Consider the following 23,316-nt stretch of genomic DNA (forward strand, 5'->3'; position numbering starts at 1 on the left):
AATGTTTTTGTACTTTACATCCTGTAAAGCAGGGGTGGGCAAACTTTTTGACTCGCGGCCGCATTGATTTAACAAAATTGACAGGGGGCGGGGGGGGGGGGGGGGCAGACTATATAGTATTTTACATGCAACAGTCTTATTTTTACGCATATTTTACATGTAAAAGTGTCATGCAATCTGCTATATGTGCACGTTGAAATCATTTATTTGATGTAAAGTGTGTTGGAAATTAAATGTATTATTATTTTTATTATTATTATTGTCTTCATTATTACTATTTTATATATATATATTATATTAGATTTGTTATTATTAGTTATAGTAATGTTATTATCATTATATTTTTATTATTATTATTGTTAATAATAATAACAATAATAATATTATGACTATTATTATATTAATATTATTAACAACAATATGAATATAATAGTAATATTATTATTATTAACAACATTCTTATTATTATTATTATTGTCATTATTTTTATTTTTGTGCTTGTGTTACTTTTTCCAGGAGCATTTTGTAAACAACAGACCACATCAAATAACGAAATTGATAAAGCAGCTACCTCAACCATCAAAAAGTTGTCCCAAGCCACGATGCCAGGTTATGTGTTGAGTTTAAATGAAATACTTTGGAAAAAACAGGCGGGCCATATTGAAACACTTGGCGGGCCGCATGTGGCCCCCGGGCCGTAGTTTGCCCACCCCTGCTGTAAAGCAAGTCCAAGTATTCATTCAACATTCAATCGCTAATGTTGCTTCATTAATTGTGATTCAAAGCCAATTCGGTTTAAAATGAACTACGAGGGAAGCTGGCTTAAAAGACCAACATTTATCGTGATCATGTTCAGGGCCGTCAAATGAGATGACTGACGTGTCACCATATCGAGTTAAAAGTTGCAGTACTTCAGACTTCAAAACACGATACCAAAACCTTGTTCAATTCCATTTTTAATATTTTATGACAGGACAAAAATGTGAGGACAATTAGTGGTGCAATTCTAATTGGAAACATTTACCGTATATATATTCCAACTCATATGGTACAAAAATATACATTCTATGGATTTGTCTAAATCACTATTACACATGGGAGAAGATGTCCATGATAGCGTCTATAATATATTCCATAATAAAGAAACCAGTCAGATTGAGGCATTATGACAGCATCAGTGCAGACAAGCCAAGAGAAACGAAGGTAGCGTTAGTGATGTTGCGGTTAAATCTGTACTTCTACGGGTGGAAAGTGTTGGGGTGTAAAACCATGGCGCCCATATTGTACAGTAAGCGAGCATACCAGTGCACTTTGGATGTCTGATGACCGAATCTCTCCTGTCCGATAGAACTATTCCTCACGTCCAAAGCTGCACTGACCATCCGTGATGTTGTGTTAGCGCAACTAACTGGTGTTGTAGTTCCCCCCCATAGCAGGCGCTCCAATGAGGAGAGGAGACGCAGAGGTCCAAACGCCCAGTGTGAAAGTGCATGGTCTTCCACGACCGCGTAGCTGGAGACCAGCACTCCGTCGACAAACAAAGTTCCGTCTTCTGTCAAGGGTGCATACACACCCGTGGTCTCTTGTACTGAAACCGAGACGATGCGAGAATGGTCTAATTGACCGTCTGCTCCGTGGATGAGAACACAGTCCCGGGTTCGGACTCTGCTGGCAAACCAAGCCCTGTACTTACTGCTGTCCAATGTGCAGTCACGGTCTAAGAAGACCAGGTGACGTGGAGTCACGGCCAATCGATGACCGTCTTCGGTCTTCAGAGACAGGACGGTGGACCGGGCTTCTTGATCCTGGTGTAGGAACACCAGGATCGGGCTAAAAACTATTTGGCCCGTCGCAGACACAGCCATGACTTTGTCCCCGGGAGTCAGTGACGATAAGGTCTTCTGTCCGCCTCCAGCAAGCGTCACCCGGGCCCAGCCTGGGAAACAGCCTCCTTTTTCCACTGCGACGGAATGATCTGCAGGAAGATGAAGTAACGGACTGGGTGAAGGTTCATGCGACTTGACAGTCCATCCATTAATTTTCTATCCCGCTTATCCTCACTAGGGTTGTGGTTATGCTGGAGCCTATCCCAGACAAACAACCATTCAAACTCACAATCATACCTCTGGTCGCCAATTAACCTGACGTGTTTTTGGAAACTCAGGAAACCGGAGTACCCGGAAAAAATCCACCCAAGCACGGGGAGAACATGCAAACTCTGCTGTGGACTGTGGACAAACTTGAACGGGATCTCCTGACCATGTGGCCTACATGCTAACCACTCTTCCACCGTACAGCCCACTTGACATGGTAAAATAGCAAATAGGAAAAATACAACACAGAAAAGATGATGATTGGCACTAAAAAAACACTCCACACCAAAAGCCGAACGTGAAAAAAAATTAATGTTGAAACTGAAAAACAATGACATTAAAAATAAATAAATAAAGGAACTGTCACTGAAAAAAAAAGTATATGAAGCACAAATCCAAAGACAAAAAAACATTGAAACTATCACAATAAAATACTTAAAAATATATATTTTCAACACCATTATGGTAGTGTTCTCGCTCAACAAAATCCACACATTAATTAATTTGTTAATTAATTAGTGTTCGACACTCCACACCAAAAGTGGAAAAAAAATCAATGTTGAAATTGAAAAACAATGACATTTAAAAAAATAAATAAAGGAACTGTCACTGAAAAAAATGTATATGAAGGACAAATCAGAAGACAAAAAAACATTGAAACCATCCCAATAAAATACTTAAAAAATATATATTTTCAACGCCATTAACAGCGGTGTTCTCGCTCAACAAAATCCACACATTAATTAGTTAATTAATTAGTGTTCGACACTCCACACCAAAAGCTGAAAGTGGAAAAAAAATAAATGTTGAAATTGAAAAACAATGACATTAAAAAAAATAAATAAAGGAACTGTCACTGAAAAAAATGTATATGAAGGACAAATCTGAAGACAAAAAAACATTGAAACCATCCCAATAAAATACTTAAAAAATATATATTTTCAACACCATTAACGGTGGTGTTCTCGCTCAAAAAATCCACACATTAATTAATTAGTTAATTAATTAGTGTTCTACATAGAGTGAGAATTGATGTCACCGCAATTGAACCAAATATGTGGAAGTCCCACTGAATACTTCCCAGTAGAGGCCTTGGTATTTTTGTATTGTTGATATCATGTCAATCAGGAAACAGGAATGATTGGCATATTAAAGCATCGACACTAACAGCACATCCTAACATCCCAACCTTTTCCACGTGGTTGGATATGATGAGCATTCCGCATGTAACATACACAAGGCCGTAACGGCAGGCCTGGTCTTACCGGCTTTCACGGAGCAGTGGATGTGGTATTTGGACTCGTAGTGGACCCAGTCAAAGCCCGCCTCCACAGCCAGCTGGGCCAGGAGTCCGTACTTGTCGGTTTCCCTGTCGTCGGTGGTGATGTCCACAGCGCGACCTTCGTAGTGCAGAGATCCGGGAGGGTGGTGACCGTCCTCGTCCCAGGCCTCCGTGACCCGGAGGTGGACCCCGGGCCACTGGTTCATTACAGCGATGGCCAGCCTGTTCAAACACTCCTTACAGCGCTGAAGTCGAGGTCAAACACAGGGGAGTTATTGGGGCGTGCCCTTCAGCAAGGCAGCAGTGTCTGTGTAGTATGTATTTGTGCAGCTGCATGGAGTACTATTTTAATATCCTCAGCCAGACTTAAAAGCTGTTCCCCGTCTTGTACGCTAGAGGGCGCTAACCGGTTTGTTAGTAAATGTCAAATGTCAAAATGAGCATTTGTTGTTTGCCATAGCCCAGGGGTCGGGAACCTTTTTGGCTAAGAGAGCCATGAGGACCAGATATTTTAAAATGTGTATCTGTGAGAGCCATATACATTTTTTTAAACATTGAATGCAATAAAATGTGTGCATTTTTATGTAAGACCAACAGTTTTAGATATAATGGGCTCTAATTACGTAGACCAGGCACACTACCCCACGCCAAGGGGGTGTGGCCAGCACACTTTCAGGAGCAGCGCAGTGTCCAACAATAAATCAAATACTTGCTGCCATTAATGCAACTTCTGCTGCTGCATGGTTTTGCACCATACTCAGTATATTTCATTCTTTTGGCCATCTTCGTCAGAAGGCTTGGTTCTGCAGCTTTAGCTAGGTGACTAAAGGAGGAAAGTTTACATTTACATCTTAATGACCGAGGTACTTTACCGCATTACCCAGTAATAATCGAGTTTTGGTGTTTGACCTGGAAAATATCATCATGAAAGATAGATATGGTCGGCCATATTGCAGTAGAAAATAGATTTACAGATTAAAATGCATAAGAAAGTTGTTGATTTTTATTTTTTTAACAGTGATTTCTGTGATGTTTACTTTAAAATGTTAGCAAAAATACATTTTTATTGTGGTAAATGCTTGAGAGCCGGATACAGTCATCAAAAGAGCCCTACCTGGCTCCCGAGCCATAGGTTCCCTACCTCTGCCATAGCCAATAAAACCTCTTATAAGGAAAACATTCAATACATCATCTACTTTTTTTAATTAAAAACCCTAATAAAAATGTAATATATTTCTAAATTGAGCCTAAATGAAGGGAACATGAATATGGAATGACTCCAGTCTAAGGTTACGGTTGACCGGCACGTCCGGCATATTTGATCCCCATTCAAGCGGAAATGTCAGACACTTTCGATCATTTATTAACGTGGCGAAGTTAAGGGCAGTCCACACGTCGCTGCTTTTAAATGCGACTCTGTCACTTTCAACCTTTGTGAAACAATACCGGTATTGGGGGGGGCAAAAAGCTACTGTAGCCGCTTGGGTGCATTCCTTTGCTCTTTTTGACAGGGTGACGGAATAATCAAGGCCATTCTCTGGCGTTCCACGGCCGTGCCAACCCCCCCCCGAGTCGTTTGATGAGGATTGTGACTCCTTAGCACTCTGGTGGGCCGTAATGTTTCAGCCTCACAAAGAAGTGCACTGGGCGAAGGACGGCGCCGTGGGGTGTCGCCGCCTGAAACGGTATGACGTGGAAAAAGAGAAATGTGGGAAAGAAGTGAGAGATTGCCACTCCGGAGAAGGCAGATGGGAAAATGTGCTGACATGGAATGTGACAGCAAAGGGTGAGAACAAGAGGGAAGGCTAGCATCTGGATGCATGTTCCCGGCTAATGCCATTGAAGAAAGGCATTTCATTGTCGCCACTACAATGGCGGCTTTTCCCGACGGTGCATGCCATTACTTCAGCAGGCGGGAATTTCATATAGGCGACCTCTCTCCGAGCGACACACAATGATGGTCTTTCACTGCTGGGCAAACCAGGGGCAAAGTGGGCATGAGCAAGGCACACATGTGCACCCGCGAACATTCATCACCTGGGATGGGAAGGATTTAGGAGAAATCGCTTCCCATTGCGTCATACGTTGACGGCCGCACACCTGTCATGGCGGTATTCCCAGTAACGGCGTCTTTGGTTAGAGATGAGAACGGGGGTCTCAAACTCCATTTTGCAAGTTATGACGCTGCTCCATGAATGTTCATGTTGAAGGTTAAATTCCTGTTAATACTGTTAATAAATTATTTCTCTACCCGCCAATATATGCTTTATGAAGTTTTTCTTATTTGCTGTTTTATTATTAATTTATTAATTTATTAATTTATTTGTTACTGATTGATTGATTTATTTTCTTTATTTTGATTTGTTTAATTATTTATTTTATAAATAGAATAATATTTTATAATATTATACTGTATATAATATTATATTTTATAATATTGTATATATATTATAATATAATAATAATTATTTTATCAATAAAAATGAAGATATTTGAGAACAGTGGAATATTTTAATCCAGCTTTTTCTTGTGGAAAACCGGAACCAAAGCACTGAAAAAGTGGATCGTAGAGTAGAAGTAAAAGCATTAAAGAAATTTTTTTTTCAGTTTTTAAACCTGATGCGGCCCACCCTCCCCCGGACCTTAGTTCCAGTGGCCCCCCAGGTAAGTTGCGTTTGAGACCCCTGGATTGGAAGGAGCCATTCTCAGCCTCTTAAAGGGGAGTTCTGAATTACATCCTGATATTCTTATATTCAGAAAAGGGAGGTTGAACGTTTGTGTCAGTTAGGAGCCCGGCAAGGTCAAAGGACGAATGAGGTCATGTGATTTATTTGATGATGTGTAGACAGGACGGGTGTCGGAGCATCTTTCTTTGAGGTAAGTGGAAATAACAGGAAATGGAAAAACGCTTACCTTTGTCATAAATCGATCGGCGTTGGTGTTCTCCTCGTCTTTGAAGACGATGTCCGGGTTGAAGTTGCACACCAGGTCGTTGAAGCGCTCGGAGTTGCGTGTGATCTTGCCCTCTGCCCTCCCGCTGGCCCCGAGGTTGTTCTCGGAGAAGTTGGGCAAAAACTGCTTATAATGCATGGCTGTCAGTTTCCTGGGCCTGGACCGGACGCCGTACCCGGGCCCCGGCCCGCATCCCTCCGCCAGACCCAGGCAGGCCCACAGAGCCAGCAGACCCAGGTGGGAGCTCCGGGCCCGGCCTGGCTGCTTCATTGGGGAGGCTTGGGTGGCATTAGGACGGGGTCGCTGCTCGATCCGTTCCAAATCTGAGATCTTCACAATAAAAATGGATTTGATCTTTGGACATAATGCTTCTTAAAAAAAAAAATCAGCAGATATTCAAAGTTCAAAGTTCCGATATTCCACTCATGGGTGTCATCTTCTTCTAGGCAACGTTGGCGCTGATCTCCAAGTCATTGCTGAGTCTTGATGCTCACCACAAAGTCCGCCAGTCACACTAACCTCCTCCTGTCTCGTCTCGACTCCTGTTTTCCTCCTCCTCTTCTTCTTCTCCGGCGTCCTTTGTCCACTTGAAGTCCTCCTGGCCGCCTTGACCGGCCATTGGGTCTTATTAGAGTCCGCAGCAGATTGCCCTCCCTTCCTCTCCGCGCTCCCACTGCGCCAGCACACGCCTCCAATTCAACCTTTGGAAGGACATATGATTAGTCCACTCGTGTTAGCACAATGACACCCCCCCCCCCCCGTGCCCACCGGCCCCCTTTTACCAAGGCCCATCGGACCACTTTGGCCACTTTGGATTGGCGGTTTGAAAGCTTTAAATATCAATCTAAAGGAATACTTCCCTCCGTAAGTAAGTCGCTTCCAGACATACAATAACAGTCTGACTGTTAGGTCAAATGTTAAAGACCCCCCCCCCCCCCCAAAAAAAAAAAAAGCAAACAAAAGTGAGTTATTAATAGACTTGAAAGTGAAGGTAATGCAGAGAAAACAAGTGTCCGGCCTTGACACCCCTAAAAGTCTTCCTCACTTCCTGTGTTTGAGGAACCCAAGGCGCCCCCAAGACCTCGGAGTCAAAAACAAGCCATTCTTTTTGGCTGGCGGGGTGATGAAGTCTGGTATCTGATAATGCCGGACAAAGGACAACGGAGGAATCGTTTGCCGTTCCAGTCGTCTGACATCTGCAATCGCATACGGAAACTGGGATTAATGTCGGATGGACCGGATGGAGAGGATGGAGAGTTCACTCTGGGCTATCTCTGGAAATAACCACAGATGACTTGCAGTATTTCTTGAATAGTTGTACATATTGCATACAGTATGCGATTCAATATGAAAGTTATATCAAAAGCAGTAGTGAGGTTCATGGCTGGTGAGGCACCGACTCTTCTTTTTTATGTTACTACAAGTTGGCCATTCCGTGAATAACAAGAAAAATAATAGAATAGAAAGAAAACATGATTCATTCCTAAGCTGAAGCTGGGCTGAAATGCTGTGGAAATGAGCTAAAACTCAGAATGAAAGTAAAAGTAACTTGGTAGTTTGAGCTCAAATCAGGAATTGAACACGCACTCTATCACAATTGGGGTAGCAGTAGGATATTAAGTCAATCTCCCATCATGCTTTGCTACACTGCTCTTTAAATAGTCGTTAATACAGTATCATGTGTTTCACGTTGGCCATTTTGTTCTTTAGTCCTTCCATGTACACGTTCTAGAAGCAAACACTTCAGTACTCCATCCACTTGGTGTACTGTCTGTTAGCGTCCGGTATGAAGGAACCTAAGGTGGGATACATCTTGGACAACGTTATGTCATCGTTAAGGACGAAGTTTACCGTCTTCTCGTGTCACCTGTGGTCTTCCATCTCCTCCGAGTGGAATCTGACAGCTGGAACCCCTGAGCTAGCTTTTGTATCCTTCCCCTAGACCATGATGTTGAACAATCTTTGCTCCCAGGTCATGTGACAGTTGTTTTGAGGCTAGCATGGTGCTACTCTTCAGAACTTGCAATTGGCCACCTTAAATAGTACCACAGTACTCGCTTGTCTTGCTATTTCGTGTGGTCACTATTAGCCTCATTAATCTCGTTAGCTAAGATGGCATCCCTGCATGTCTTGGTTTGCACTATTAGCCTCATTAATCTCGTTAGCTAAGATAACATCCCTGCATGTCTTGGTTTGGGATGGCGGCATGCCTCCACGGTATTACCTTATTATTTATACTGACATGACTACCTCTTTTCTTTTCTTCTGGAATAATGTTCCTACATCTGGGGAAGGTTCCAGAAGATCCCAGGATGTTATCGGGAGGGGTGGCAGGGTGAAACTGCATTTTCCTGTGCGTCTGGTCCAGGCAGCAGAGATGAGAGATGAGAGATGAGAGATATGAGCCTCCATGACGAACCCAGACAAGAAAGCAACAAACACACATTCACATCTTCACCATGTCCAAATGTTTCATCAAGCAATTGGAGAATGTAACATGAAAGGAGGTGGGGGGGCGGATGGGGGGGGGGGGGGTGAAAGGACGGAAGCAAGCATGCATCTGTGGGCTGGAGATGGAGATCAAGTTGTGGTTATTAGTTCTTTTATTTTGGCGCCCTCAATCTTTCAGCCCCCCCACTTGCCTTGGAACATTTGACTCCCCCGTTTCAGGATGGGAGTATATGACTGGGTGACTGCTTGGGCTTCCTGCTAAGCCACAAGAGTGAAAATGACATGTCTCCTCCCCTGATTGCATGCTTTAAGAGACAACTGTAGCAAGTTCGATACCCGGAACATTAAAGTCCGCTAAGGTGAGTGTTTGAACGCGTGGAATTGGACAAATAAATGGGAAGTTATGAGTCTGTTGGCGTCCGAGTGGCTAGCTTGATACGAAACAGTCAGAAGACCGGGAAGTCGCGGGTTCCAATCCCCGACACGTTGGAACCACGCTGGGCTTTGACGTCTCAAGTGTTTGTCTTGTCCCTCCGAGCCGAAGAGAAGCCATGGAGGTCGTACTTCCTCAGACGGCGCTCCAACACCCATCCATTCTTTCTGCCCCCCCCCCGCCGCCCCTCGGTGTTATCAGTGCAGGAAAAGGCAGGGGGGGGCGTGTTCTGATGTGGTTGCACATACACGGCTTGGAGGTCATGGAGCTTTGGTCCAGTACTTCATGGAAACATCTTACCAGTTCAGGGCTTGAGAACATTCAAGCCGAGAGAGACGTTGAGATGTTGTACTGGAGGGGGGGGACAATAGACGAAAAGGGTGGGACTTCCTTACCCCAAACAAACAGGTCAAAGGTTAGATACGATGAGCTACTTGGGTTTTTTAACCCGGTTCACGGACTGGTACTTTGCAATCTACGTGCCGTCGGAACGCCGCTCAAAGAATCCGACACGTGTGAAGCAAGCGTGCCGCACGTGCGCACGCGTGACGGCAGGCGGCAAACAGAGTGCGAGGCATTATCAGTTGATTAGCGAGCAAGTCTCGCCTTTTTCCTGTGACCGCCTCAGTTATTTGCGCACATCCAAAAACCAGGCCTCTAATTCCTTTTGGCGTGCGCTTCAAACGGCCGACATTCAGGAAAGCTAATCTGTGTCTCCTCCGCCCCCCCCCTTCATTCTTCTATTTTGACAATAAAGATAGCGTATCTCATCCCATTACCAGCCGAGATGCCTGACAACCAGTCTAATGGCGTGTGTCGCCCGGTGGGACTGCTTCAGCAAACTAAATCAAGACGACGTGGAAGGCTTGGTGTGAATGACAGCAACGTACTTGCTCAAGGGCAAAAGCCATTCACGGTTAGTACAACAAAAAAAAACGTAGTACACATTTAGTACCAATTCACAACAACTTATTCCAATCCAAGACCAAGCTCAAACACCGAGTCAACCCTGATCAAAGCACTTTAGCAACAGAGGCAAGGAAAAACCTAGAACGGCACTCAGAGTCGGTCAACTACAACATGCCATTGGTTACGTACGTATAACCGTCCAAGACCATTGGTCACGTACGTATAACCGTCCAAGACCATTGGTCACGTACGTATAACCGCCCAAGACCATTGGTCACGTACGTATAACCGTCCAAGACCATTGGTTACGTATGTATAACCGTCTAAGACCATTGGTTACGTATGTATAACCGTCTAAGACTATTGGTTACGTATGTATAACCGTCTAAGACCATTGGTTACGTATGTATAACCGTCTAAGACCATTGGTCACGTACGTATAACCGTCTAAGACCATTGGTCACGTACGTATAACCGTCTAAGACCATTGGTTACGTACGTATAACCGTCTAAGACCATTGGTTACGTACGTATAACCGTCTAAGACCATTGGTTACGTGCGTATAACCGTCCAAGACCATTGGTTACGTACGTATAACCGTCCAAGACCATTGGTTACGTACGTATAACCGTCAAAGACCATTGGTTACGTACGTACGAAACTAAGTATTTGGCTTTGACATCGGGGGCTCATTTCCATGACCCCCATTCAGTGTAGACCAACAGGAGTCAACGCATCTGAGCAAAGTCTGAAGTTTTCATTTTGAAAGGAAACGGCGGCGTTACTAATGAAGAAGACTTCTGTACTTGGACCAAAAAACCCTCATGAATGGTATTTATGACACTAATGAAAGCCAACAATGAGGCACAAGCCCGTCTCTCAACGCACTTCCTATCTGCGACTTGTGTCACTTCCTCACGGCTTCAGCAGCCGCCACATGTGCGTAAATGTTACAGCAACATTTGAGTTCATTTCCTGTCCGCAGAGGAAACGCAAAGCAAAACACGACCTAAAGCAAATAAGCTTGATTAAGACATCCAAAGAAAGAAAAAGGAAGAGAAATTAAGAATCTGGCTTTTTTGAACCGACTTCAGAAGAAGGAGATGAGGAAATGGACAACAGGAGAAGTGATGGAAGAAAGGAGGTTGGGACGCTTCAGCGTAGGGAAAGTGTGGCTGCGGTCGAAGTGGCGTCATGGCTGGACGCTGCTGAAAGACGGGCCAAAATATGGCTCTCCTCTGAGATGATTAAAGAAGTACAGAACCAAATGGCCTAACGCCCACACGGGTCCCAACTTCTGATGAGACACGGGTGGTGTCACGGGTGGTGAAAGAACCAAAAAAAAAGCTTTAAAAACAAGACATTTATTTATGTTCAAATGTTCAACGAGCACATTTTGCAATCTTTGAGAACAACTCTAAAGATTTAGCATCTCACTTGTATGATGGACATAATCTACCAATTCTAATACCAACATATGATTGCAAAATATTTGTAAAATCCATGTAAAAAAGTGAAAAGGCTCAGAGTGCCCTTATACAATACACAGTCCAATACAAAGAACCAGCCAAGGCAGGTTTACGCCCCCTGCTGGTCCAAGCAACATCTACCAACCTGCTGATACAGCAGGAAAAGGAACCACAGTGGAGGTCATCTCAAGGGTTAAAAGTACTACAACACAGACACCAGTACTAGTATGCTTTGATTTCAACATATTGCACTTCGCCACAAAACAATGCAAAGTGGAATCCGGGTTAGCGTCCACCCCAGTTAGCGTGTTTTTCCGTGTTAACGTTGAAAATGTACTCTACGTTTTTTCATTCTCTGGTTACCAAACAATATGGCGCCTCTCTTGTTGTGTTCTTAATATCATTTCACAAATCCCACTTCCTTGTTAGCATGCTAATCGATGGCTAACCAACGCGGAAACCAGAACAGGAAGTGACACAGCCCGTCTATGACGTATGCTAGTTGGGGAATGCAGACAAACCGAGGCCAAATTTCTTTCCATCAACTGTAAAAGACGTAAACTGGGGCCAACGCTAACGGAGGTTTCACTCGAATAACAATTCACAGTTTGTTGGTCTAAGACACAATTCCGTCCCTGCAATCCATGCATTACAAAAAAAATGTAAAGCTTTCTTTTAGAGTATTTTTAAGTCAAGTAGTAACCGCGTGACTCCATAAAAACACCTTTGGATAAAGGTCAATGATTGACAAACGCTAAAGGGATGTCAATAAATGCCAACTATCCCTTTAAGTCGCTCGTACGTCTTCATCCTGTGTGCTCGCCGTGGATCCACGAGCTGAATCCCATCCCAGGTTGGGCCTGGAGGACAGTACTTCAGTACAGGCTTCAGTACTTGGATCTGAGAGGGGCACCCACTCCACAAGGGGACGTTGACTCCCTCCTAAAGGGGACCCATTATGCTCATTTGTCAGCCCTTCTATTGAGTTGTGGACTCCTATAGAGCAGCTACACACAATAACCCGCATATAAAGCTTTCTCGTTCTTACAGAATCTGCAAGTATTCCGCTTTATTTCTTTGGATTTCGTGGCGCCCGGGAAAATGGTCCCCTTTAAATTTATTCCACGCCTCCAGGCACGCCCACTCCACTGTGGTTGGTCGCACTAGCGAGTACTTTAGACGGTTTGCGCCGTGTGACTTGAACCAACGTGGCTTTGCTACTAGCGAGTAAACAGAGTAGCCGAGCGTTATCTGCTTAGAGACACGCCCATATAAGGAAGTCTGTCCCTCTGTGACATCACAAAGGGGCAGGTTTACCACGCCTTTTGAAACCGAGCGTTTTGAGCCATCCCAAACTTCTTTCAGGGCTCACTTTGGTGAGCTACCAACTTTGGTATGGTTTAACACCAGAATACTACATTGGTACTACAGCCGTAGGTCAGAATGGTTTAACACCAGAATACTACATTTGTACTACAGTTGTCGGTCATAAAAGTGGAAAAGCCTAATAGGTCCCCTTTAACTCCCAATGGCGATGGTGCGGAATCGCACATTTGGCACAAGTATGAATAAAGTATTTTTAAAAACAAATGATTGACAGGGTAAAATTCACTGGATTTTGGCCAGTCCACTTGCCAGGAGGAGTCTGAACGGGACAGTGGATCGAGACACGGTTAAAGGAAGTCTGTGGAGACCTGCAAAGAAGAAATAAATATCATTAAAAAGGGGCACAGTTTTAAGGCGGAGTGCAAACTAAGGAAAATAGCAATTTAGCTTAAACCAGAGTCAATTCATCATGGAACAAAAGTCCGTTGGCAGGCAATGGAAAAGTGAGCGGCCTTACTAAAGAGATGCTATCTGAACTGCAGGGGGGGGGGGGGCTGTGTGTGTGTGTGTGTGTGTGTGTGCGTGTCCTTTGAGGGCTTGTTTTTATTGGGTGGAAAGTCGAAGGGCGTGTGTGCTGCAAGGGGTCCAGGGCGGTGGGCCTGAAGGTCCCCCAAGGGGATCTCACCCTCCTCCTGTCCCTTTACGCTTTCCTGTCAGGATTGTATTCTTTCTATCTAAGGAAAAGCGGCTAGCCCGCAGGGAAATGAGGCCAAAGCTGGGAAAAGCGATGACACAACCGTTTGAGTGGAGTCAATATCAACTCGCATCGCTGACACGCACGTATGGAAGTACGTATATATACGGTCATTTTCACACCTGTCATCCAAACATCAACAATCCTACTGACCAAAAGCACGGATGAGTTCTCTCTGGACCGCCCATGTGAGCGTCTTGATCAGGGATGCCGAGGTGAGGCCAGCAAACATCATGTTGTACAGGAAGACAACGTAGAAGTTCTCCAGCCAGTTATACCGTCCAAAGTCCCCCAACAGGTCAAAGCGTGTGATCCCTAAAACCAGAAGAGGAACACATGCTGATCAATCAAACACACAAGCTGGGCTAGACTCCAAGCGCCCCCTTGTGGCGGTTATTAAAGCTACAAGTGCATGATGGTGAGGGTGTACCAGCGTATGCGTGTTTGTTGACAACCTTACCGAGCGTACGCGAAAACACTGGAAGGGCGGAGCTCAGGATGAGGAGTGACACGCAGTTGGCGATCATCTGAGAGGAATAGAAGCATATTTGTGAGCCGCCAGACGGGCGGGCGGGCGGGCGGCTCGGCGTGTCGGGAGCCGTGCGGTACCTGTGTGAGGTTGGTGTCCTGCGCGCGAGGCACCAGACCCGTGAAGAGCGGAGAGCTGTAGAACCCGACCACGGATGACACCATGAGATAGCTGGTACGCGTTGGTGAAGGACAGCACTGGTGTGAAGTACTTTTAGAGGAGCAGACGTCAGGGTGGGAATGATTGATGGAGAAATATCCATTCATTGTTTGCAATTGTAGTATTTTCCATTTGGAAGGATACAGGATGAGGACGACTTGAACTGCTGCCCCCAGGGAACCAAACATGGAGAAGGAGGCCATCCCGAGGTGAGGGTCCTAAATACATGAAACGTCTGTCATCAGCACCCGCACACGGAGCGCTCGCCGGAGGAAATGTTAGCGTAGATCCTTACCTCCATTCGTCTGGGCATCGCGGCGTCGTCGAGGAGCAACTCCAACACATTGAAACAGACCATCAGCACACAGATCGCCTGAGGAGACAAACGGAGTCCAATGGCAGCCTGAATAAAATGGCCACTTCAAAGCAGCCTGTGCAAATATAAGAAATGCTGACTGTGAGGATGAGGAGCATCAGCATGGCCAACGGATAGCCCAGGTTTCTCTGCCATGGTGACGCTTTCCGTCGTGTCTCTGTGAAATCATCACGAGGGGAACCGTTGAAGAGAACAAATGGTAAGAACCGTTGGAGGAAAGAAACATACCCAAGGCGATACGCCGTGTCCGGACTGCTTGGTGATCTTTCCTCGTGGCCTCCATGTTCAGTTTGACCCAGGACAAATGGGAAGCGCCACCTTCAAGAGGACCAATGGCGAGTCAGCGCTGAATCACAGGGGGGAGATGGCGGTTTGAGCGGGGGCGTCTACTCACATTTCAGTTTCCTGGACAGCGAGTCGTCCTCAAATGTGGCGCAGCTGAGAGCGTCGTCCACATCTTCAAACAGCTGGGTGAGATGGGACAACTCGGTGACGAAGGTCTGCTGTAACCCCCCCAATTCATATCAACAATGGACGGCAAGGTGACTCACCCGGGGTTTGACCAAGAGGCTGCCCGTCACGCTGAACATTCGCGACAGCCCAAAAGGAGTACACACTGAGAAGAGAGACACGCTTGACAGCATACAGAAGATGGGAAGCTCTCAGTGATGCTCATGGGAACCTACGCAGTAGCAGCAGCACTCCAAAAAGAGAGATGCCCGAGTACAAGTAGGGAAGGTAGTACTCCCAAAGGTCTGAAATGGGAAACATGAACGTTGAAGATATTGTCACTGAAGAAACAGGGCTACGAGCGGGGACTCACCGTAGAGGCTCTTCCTGGCCACGTTGTTGTGGAGAAGCGCTGACGCCACCCACACGATGCCCAGCACGAGGAGAGCGAGCAGCAGCAGCAGGACAACTGCTTCGTAAACTCGTGCCATGACCCCCTACACATAACGAAGACACAGACGCCATCAAGTTCAGGAAGCCATGTTTGTCCACACCATCATTAGTACCTTTTTGGACCCCACGAACCCCTCAGACTCCGTGAAGAAGTAGGCAAAGGGCATCAGGAAAACCAGGGACAAATTGGAGAAAAGGAACACTAGGTTCCACAATCCTAAAACAACAAAAAACAAAAGACAAGGAGACATGTTTCCAAGCATTAGTCTTCACTAAAAAACATAGCAATGATTGCAATTCAGCAGTCCGCCACTGTGAGGCAGTGTCGCCATGCTGGTAGCTAGTCATGTTTAAAGACAGGATTACTCAGGCCCTTCTTGTGGCGTTTTCTCAACGACCTAAAACCTGTCATGGGGTCTTTGCAGGAAAACAAAAAAGGTGGGATGATCAAACGCCCCTGAACGCACCTCATGTCTGTGCTATTGGCTTAAGCCATCACAAGGTGCAATCCAAAGATAACCCCCACCGACAATGAAGACCACCAGGAACAGTAAGAGTACTGATTAACGCCCAATTTGATCTACTGGCTCAGACAGAGTGGTGGTCTACAGAGGAATGGTCCTCCTGTTACTAAACGTACCTACAGAGTGTTGAATCACAACTGGACTTGCTTCATTTTTAACTTCTTGTTTCACTTCTCAACCTGTTCAAAAGCCATTTCCAAGCATTCCCTGGTGCCTAGTGTCATTTCGGTCTCGCCTTTATTAAGTCACACACAAGTATTTATGGATAAGTACTAAGTACTAAGTATAGTACATTCAACGACCACAGAACAACAAGGTTTAAAAGACACAAAGAAACAAAAACGACAACAGAATATTACTTTTTCAATAATATAAACAGCCCATATTTCCAGACCGTTTGGGTTGCAAACGTCTTCAATGTGATCTGTGTGTCGTGTTCACGTGTGACCATCACATATGTTTTGGATAAAAGGCAGCAATGTACCACGGATAAGCGATCCATTCAGCCATTGCATGTAGTAGCTCTGAGGGAACGTGAGCAGCACCTCGTTGGACAGGATCGAGATGGGGAGAAGCAGCACGGCGCACACCGCCACCGACAGCGTGAACGTGCACAACCATAGCCTGCGGGTGGAGAAAGGAAGAGCCGTTTAATGAAGCGCCGCGATGCTCGGGTCACATGTTATTAACGTTAACCTCGCCAGGCGCCGTGGGTGAAAGTCTAAGAGAAGCAAGACGACAATGCCAGCGTGGCGGTTCAAAGGGTAAAAGGGCGGCGTCCCTATCACAATGAACACCCGCCGAGTAGGCAATAAAAACACATTACGCGTCTATCTGTCCAATCACCATATCACATCAACGTGAGTGAGCGGAACAGATTGCCCTGTGTCAGTTAATCATTAAGGTTTTTACTTACGCAATTTTGTTGACGGTAGCATCCTCGATATCATCTGGAAGAGAGCACGGTGATTAGTTACGTTCTTCAATTAAGTTAATCATTTTGAGTTTTATGATCATCACTATGAATGTAACTACATTGTGTTGGAAAAGTCGTACGTCAACCTATACATGTACCAGAGTAGCCCCCCCCACCCAAAAAAAACTACCCTTAAATGTACTAATCACAGTATGCATGACATAAGCCAGGGGTCGGCAACCTTTACTATGAAAAGAGCCATTTCACCCACTTGCCCACTAAAGAAAAATAGCCTGGAGCCGCAAAACGTTGTATGTTTAAAACAACATTGGAGGGAAAAAAAAAGACGAGTTGGCGTACTCTTGCTAGTACTGGAGATAAACTTTTGTTTTTAAATGAGCTCTAATTTATTTTTTAGAATCGTCAAATAACTCATTAATAATAATTAATAACTCAAATAACTCAAAGTATTACTCATTTCCCTTCATGTTAACCTGTCAGAGAGAACTGGATAGCATCCTGTCTGCTCATTCAGTCACCAGTCAGAACTCAGTCAGGATGCATTCATGGTCTCACACAAAGTTGGATTTTTGTAAACTCATAACAAAGACGTGCATTTTCACCACACGGGTGCTAAAAAATATTCAAGCATTGCAAAGGGAGCCGCAACAAAGAGGCTGGAGAGCCACATGCGGCTCTGGAGCCGCGGGTTGCTGACCCCTGACATAAGCTAACCAAAAAACAAGAGATCATGAATTGACCTGCATGAACAGCTTTATTTGAAAGTGAGTGACAGCTACGTACGCAGCACTATAATTTGCTCCCGTGCCAAGCTGGCTTTTATTTCATGAGGTAAAAAAAAATTCCTGGCAGTTCACATTCATAAACAACTTCCGAACATAACATTGCGCAATCATCGAGCTGCGGCGCTAAACTGCACCGCATTTGATTTTGCACGGCCCCGCGTCCGCGACACGATGCAGTCCACCCAGCCGCCCCACGGGGATTTGGTTAGCCGGACACCCAACATCTGCTTTAAATGAGAGCCAGTTATTGGATTCGTTATATAACCGCCAGCCCTGGGAGCACAAAGAAATGTCAACAGGACTTTTTAGGTGGGTTTTGACAACAATAATTAAATAAAAAAGCAAACATAACTCATGTGCATTCAAGCTAATGGCAAACAATGGAAACAGTTGTTTGTAACGCACCAATTCTATATGAACCACAAAAATATTGAATTAAAAACAACTGTTCTGATTTTTTTTTTCGACCTTTTTACCGATTCAGTGTTGACTGAACCTACAAAAGGAACTCATTTAAATGTTTGTACCCTTGCCGAAACAATGTTTTCATCACTGTAAAAGAAGCCTGAAGCGACAACTCCGTGTTTATCTTGCAACAGCATTCTTCACCGGCCTTTCTTCATCCTGATCCACAGGGATGTGCGCAGTCACGCAGTATTAACATAGCTTCAATTGATATTCATGCAAGAATGTGACCAATAACACCAGGGGTGGGCAAACTTTTTGACTCGCGGGCCGCATTGATTTAACAAAATTGACGGGGGGGGGGGGGGGGGGGGGGGGGGGGGGGGCAGACTATATAGTATTTTACATGCAACAGTCCTATTTTTACGCATATTTTACATGTAAAAGTGTCATGCAATCTGCTATATGTGCACTTTGAAATCATTTATTTGATGTAAAGTGTGTTGGAAATGAAATGTATTATTATTATTATTGTCTCTATTATTACTATTTTATATATATATTATTATATTAGATTTGTTATTATTAATTATAGTAATGTTATTATCATTATATTATTATTATATTATTGTTAATAATAATAACAACAATAATATTACGACTATTATTATATTCATATTATTAACAACAATATGAATATAATAATAGTAATATTATTATTATTAACAACATTCTTATTATTATTATTATTGTCATTATTTTTATTTTTATTTTTATTTGTGTTTGTGTTACTTTTTCCAGGAGCATTTTGTAAACAACAGACCACATCAAATAACGAAATTGATAAAGCAGCTTTTTTTTTGCGGGCCATATTCAAACACTTGGCGGGCCGCATGTGGCCCCCGGGCCGTAGTTTGCCCACCCCTGAATAACACGTTTCCAATGCCAGGTTTTTTGTGCCTTGCGGTGAAAGTAAGACATAAAAGTCTATTTTAACTTTTCTGTCAACCCAATCAATGCTACTGTTATACTTCTCAATTGTACGGATCCCACCCCCCACATAGACATAAAACTGTATGGTTCTATAAGCTACTTCATATGCTAAGGTGTCCAGTTGATCAGGAATGGCTGCAAACATCGTATAATCCAGAAGTAAGGCCTCACGTACCTGTGACAAACTCGGCAGTCTTCTTGAAGCGGGCAAGTATGAGGTAGCAAACAATGTAGAGGCATGTAAACAGAAGTACGCAGATCTGCAAATGACAAAGAAAACCATGAAGTTGAACATTTAGTGAGGCACGTCAATCACACAGTGAGAGTGAAGTAAAAGTACGTAGTACATGACATATTCTGTGCTTTTAGTGTTTGTTTTGGACAAGGTGCACGGAGGAAAACCACACTCGCACAATTCAACAATTGATGAGATAGAAGCAGCGATGATGTAGTCATACCCCTTGTCTATGTCTATTAATATGTCTATTAATAATACTTCATTCGCTGTGTTTAACATGTTGACACAATTTGCTTTACGTTGACATTTTTGATGGCGCTAAACACCGCCGTTTAGTTCAAGTGGTTTCATGTGAAAGTCAGGAAATATGCATACAGTACTCTTGCGTGTCCCGACTCAGCTGCAAGATGTTACTGCGACCATCTTGAGCTTTGTTCTATCCGGTTACAGGGTGTGGACCGTGGGTTAGTCATTCTTTTTGGCAACAATATTGGTTTCAATATTTGAGTGTAACAATATGCAAATCATGGAGGCGGGGCAGGCCAAAGAACAAAGAACCAATTCCATGTTGGTGCTGATCCATCTGACATTACAGATGCACATCCAGTGCTGCACAGACAAGACAAACACACAGGTTCAACTTTAGATCAATGTTATCTTGTAATCGGTATTATTTTTTTAGAAGTGGTTGTCGGTTTTAAATCTGTAAACACTGTGTATTCCATTTACCTCAGGGCCTGTCCAAGTACAAACCAGTACAAGTCTTGAAAACATAAGTAGATACGATGCCCGCTGACATTGTGCAAGTTCTGGGTGAAATACGTAAGTAAAGAGGCACGTTTATTCTTGCCGCCACATGCCCAGCCATCCAAATACGAGCGCTCTTCACCACATACAGTCTAATTGTATAAACAATTGTAAATTGTAAATCTAAATTTAGAATAAACACAGGAGCCTTTCGGAAGCTGAAGCTGGACTGAAATGCTGTGGAAATATGCTAAAACGTACAATGAAAGTAAGAGTAAATTGGTAGTTTGAGCTCAAATCAGGAATTCAACTTTTACCACTTTGCCACAATTGGGGTAGCAGGAGCCCGAAGGCAGCTGGGATAGGCTCCAGCATAGCGTAATATGGATATATCGCAATTGGCCACTCCAAATTGTCCATAGGTATGAATGTGAGTGGTTGTTTGTCTATATGTGCCCTGTGATTGGCTGGCCACCAGTCCAGGGTGGACCCCGTCTCTCGCCCGAAGACAGCTGGGATAGGCTCCAGCACCCCCGCAACCCTCGTGAGGATAAGCAGTAGAAAATGAATGAATGAATGAATGAATGGATATATGGGCCAGCCCTACATACACCAATGAAACAGGACTTCCTCATTTTAGTGACGTCATGAAAGTGGAACACTGGCACACTTATTAAATTGGCGGGTCAATCTCCTTTTAAGGAACGCCACTTTTGGACACATTTTCACCAACTAAGATGCACTCATTTGTTGACCCACTAGCACAGTTTCTGCTCAACCAAACTTACAGTACAGGTACAATTTGGCCTGGGGGCTTTGTCAAGCCCCAAAATGCCACTCAAACGCAATATTTTGAATGATGAATAAAACTGTACTTGTAACGTACACAGTCGGTATGTTTACATGACATGTACACATTAACTGAATTGTTGTTATAGTTTATCATTTATTCATCTGAAGCTTGTTTTTTTCCACTGATGGAGTCATTGGTAAGGCTTGGAAGGACCAACAATTAGTGGTTTGGTCCGCAACATAACAGAAAAGAGGCAAAAAGGTCTCTCTGTGTTCCAGAGTTTAAAGTAAACGTGTGAATATCAGTGTTTTGTCTAAAATCACAAACAGGTCCAGGATATTCAAAATATATTATTAAAAATATTCACATTTGAAAGTCTGAAGTCGGAACATATTTACATTATTAAATAAAATAACAATTATTAATTCGCTACCAGAGACGTATTAAAAATGTTTTTCAAACGGACCGCTCACTCCCAAAGACGTATTTATTTATACATATTTTACATTAGAGATACAAAGAGGTCATGATGCAACTCCACAATAGAAGAGAGCATGTTTAGTGCAGTCTGAAAAATGTCCACAAGGTGGCAGAAGTTCACGTTATAACAGTGTATGTATATATATATTATATATATAATGGCACTAAGAGTGAACCTTTGGGGTTAAAGGTCAATCTGTGTGCTGCTGTAACTATATTACCGATTTCCTACTGCTAGTGAGATGTTACACAAAGGTGTATATTTTCTACTGATTCATATTATCAGCACATAAACCGAACGTATGCAACGAGAGAGCCGTCTTAGCGTGAAAAACAAAAGCTTTATCATCAGCCCACGTCCCTTAAAAGCAGCATCCCTGCACTGATTTCTAACGTTGATTCAGTTTATGTGGCGATTTCAGATATAACAGCACTGGAACTATTCCAAAGAAATGTGAATTAGAATAGAAAAGTCAGAAAGTTAAGCAACGGAACTTGATACGCGATATTGCTTGTTTGTTACCGGTAGGCACACATAATAGCCCCCTCGTCAGTTACGCAGCACTTACTATAGTCTCCCGGACACGGTTGTGGAAAAGTTGCTCCCTCACCGACACGTCGTCCGTTTCCATCCTCCGACACCATAACAGTAATGTCCGCTTTTGAAGTGGTCAAAATATTAAAAGGCAGAGCATCACGCCACGAATGCCGTGGATGTCCGCCGGCAGAAGCAGTGCCTGAGTTAGCATGGATGCTACTCTCAGTTAAGATGCCGCGGAGGAGGGGTTGAGGGGCGGGACTAAGGGGAGCACAGCGGCACGGAGAGCGCCACAGGTAGCTGTCAATCATCTTCATTGACTTCATTCTAAACATGCCACAGAAGTTCATATGACACTGAAAGGTCTTGGGACTACAACAGGTTGTGCAAGCATACCAGGAGGTATTTCACTGTTGCTACTTATGAAAATGTTCATAAGTAACTCAACGTTTTGTTGTAAATGAAAAAAAATAGCACAGAAAATAAAATTAGGAGCAATGTGAAATTTCTTAAAGGGGACCTATTATGCTTTTTTTAATGCTTTTCTGACCTATAAATGTAGTTAGAATGTTGAATTATCGTGTTAAACCATGCCAAAGTTTCACATAATGAGGTTTGCGCATTTGGAAGTGAGACCTGAAAGAAGTTTGCGATGGCTGAAAACACTCAGTTTCAGAAGGCGTGGTAAAACTGCCCCTTTGTGATGTCACAGAGAGACAGACTTCCTGATATGGGAGTGACTGTAAGCCAGATAAGCTCCCTGTCCTCCCCCAAGCTCCGCTCCTCTGTTTACGTGCTAGCAATGTTCCGTACGGGAAAGCTGCATTTGTTTACAATTCTTAAAGACGTTGTGTTTGAAGTTCTTGATTCCCTACCAGTAAAAAAAAAAGCATTTTGATCTGTAAACGGCATTTCACACTGGGTTGTTTAGTGAACATGGGCCACTATGCAGCTGGACTAGCCGACAAAACCTAACTGTGTTTATTTTGTATAAGTCCACCCATTCATTTTCTATGCCTCCTCCATCTTAGGGCGCATTGATACGAGCTAACTAACATGACGCCTTGCTAATCGCTAGTCTCTCCTTTTGAGAGATGGTATTATTAACAGCAACATTTCTGATCATTTAATTTCTATATGAAAGTGATGCTGCTTTACACATTATGATGAGAAAATGATTAGGAATCATACAGCGTTCCTATATGGATGTACATTAAAGAAACTGAGATCTCTGAAGTA

The 23,316-nt window shown here is 43.8% G+C and overlaps 2 protein-coding genes across 2 annotated transcripts; both read right to left on the reverse strand.

Annotated features, from left to right (window-relative positions):
- Positions 1–948: 948 nt before the first annotated feature.
- On the reverse strand, positions 949–7,039 carry LOC131137082 (sonic hedgehog protein-like). The gene is made up of 3 exons (XM_058084616.1): positions 6,289–7,039; positions 3,359–3,620; positions 949–1,975 (listed from the first exon to the last, which is right to left on the reverse strand). Exons 1-3 carry the CDS (start codon positions 6,595–6,597, stop codon positions 1,239–1,241), a joined length of 1,308 nt encoding a protein of 435 aa, XP_057940599.1. The 5' UTR covers positions 6,598–7,039; the 3' UTR covers positions 949–1,238.
- A 3,529-nt stretch (positions 7,040–10,568) lies between these two features.
- LOC131137081 (limb region 1 homolog-like protein) lies at positions 10,569–22,306 on the reverse strand. The gene is made up of 17 exons (XM_058084615.1): positions 22,109–22,306; positions 19,457–19,541; positions 17,078–17,111; positions 16,646–16,785; positions 15,751–15,854; positions 15,558–15,681; positions 15,421–15,489; positions 15,286–15,350; positions 15,129–15,201; positions 14,963–15,052; positions 14,815–14,891; positions 14,654–14,731; positions 14,503–14,576; positions 14,280–14,370; positions 14,131–14,197; positions 13,824–13,985; positions 10,569–13,284 (listed from the first exon to the last, which is right to left on the reverse strand). The coding sequence occupies exons 1-17, from the start codon at positions 22,169–22,171 to the stop codon at positions 13,199–13,201; spliced, it is 1,482 nt and encodes a 493-aa protein (XP_057940598.1). The 5' UTR covers positions 22,172–22,306; the 3' UTR covers positions 10,569–13,198.
- Positions 22,307–23,316: the final 1,010 nt, after the last annotated feature.

This window comes from Doryrhamphus excisus, chromosome 10, assembly GCF_030265055.1.
Source record: "Doryrhamphus excisus isolate RoL2022-K1 chromosome 10, RoL_Dexc_1.0, whole genome shotgun sequence".
NCBI lineage: Eukaryota > Metazoa > Chordata > Actinopteri > Syngnathiformes > Syngnathidae > Doryrhamphus > Doryrhamphus excisus.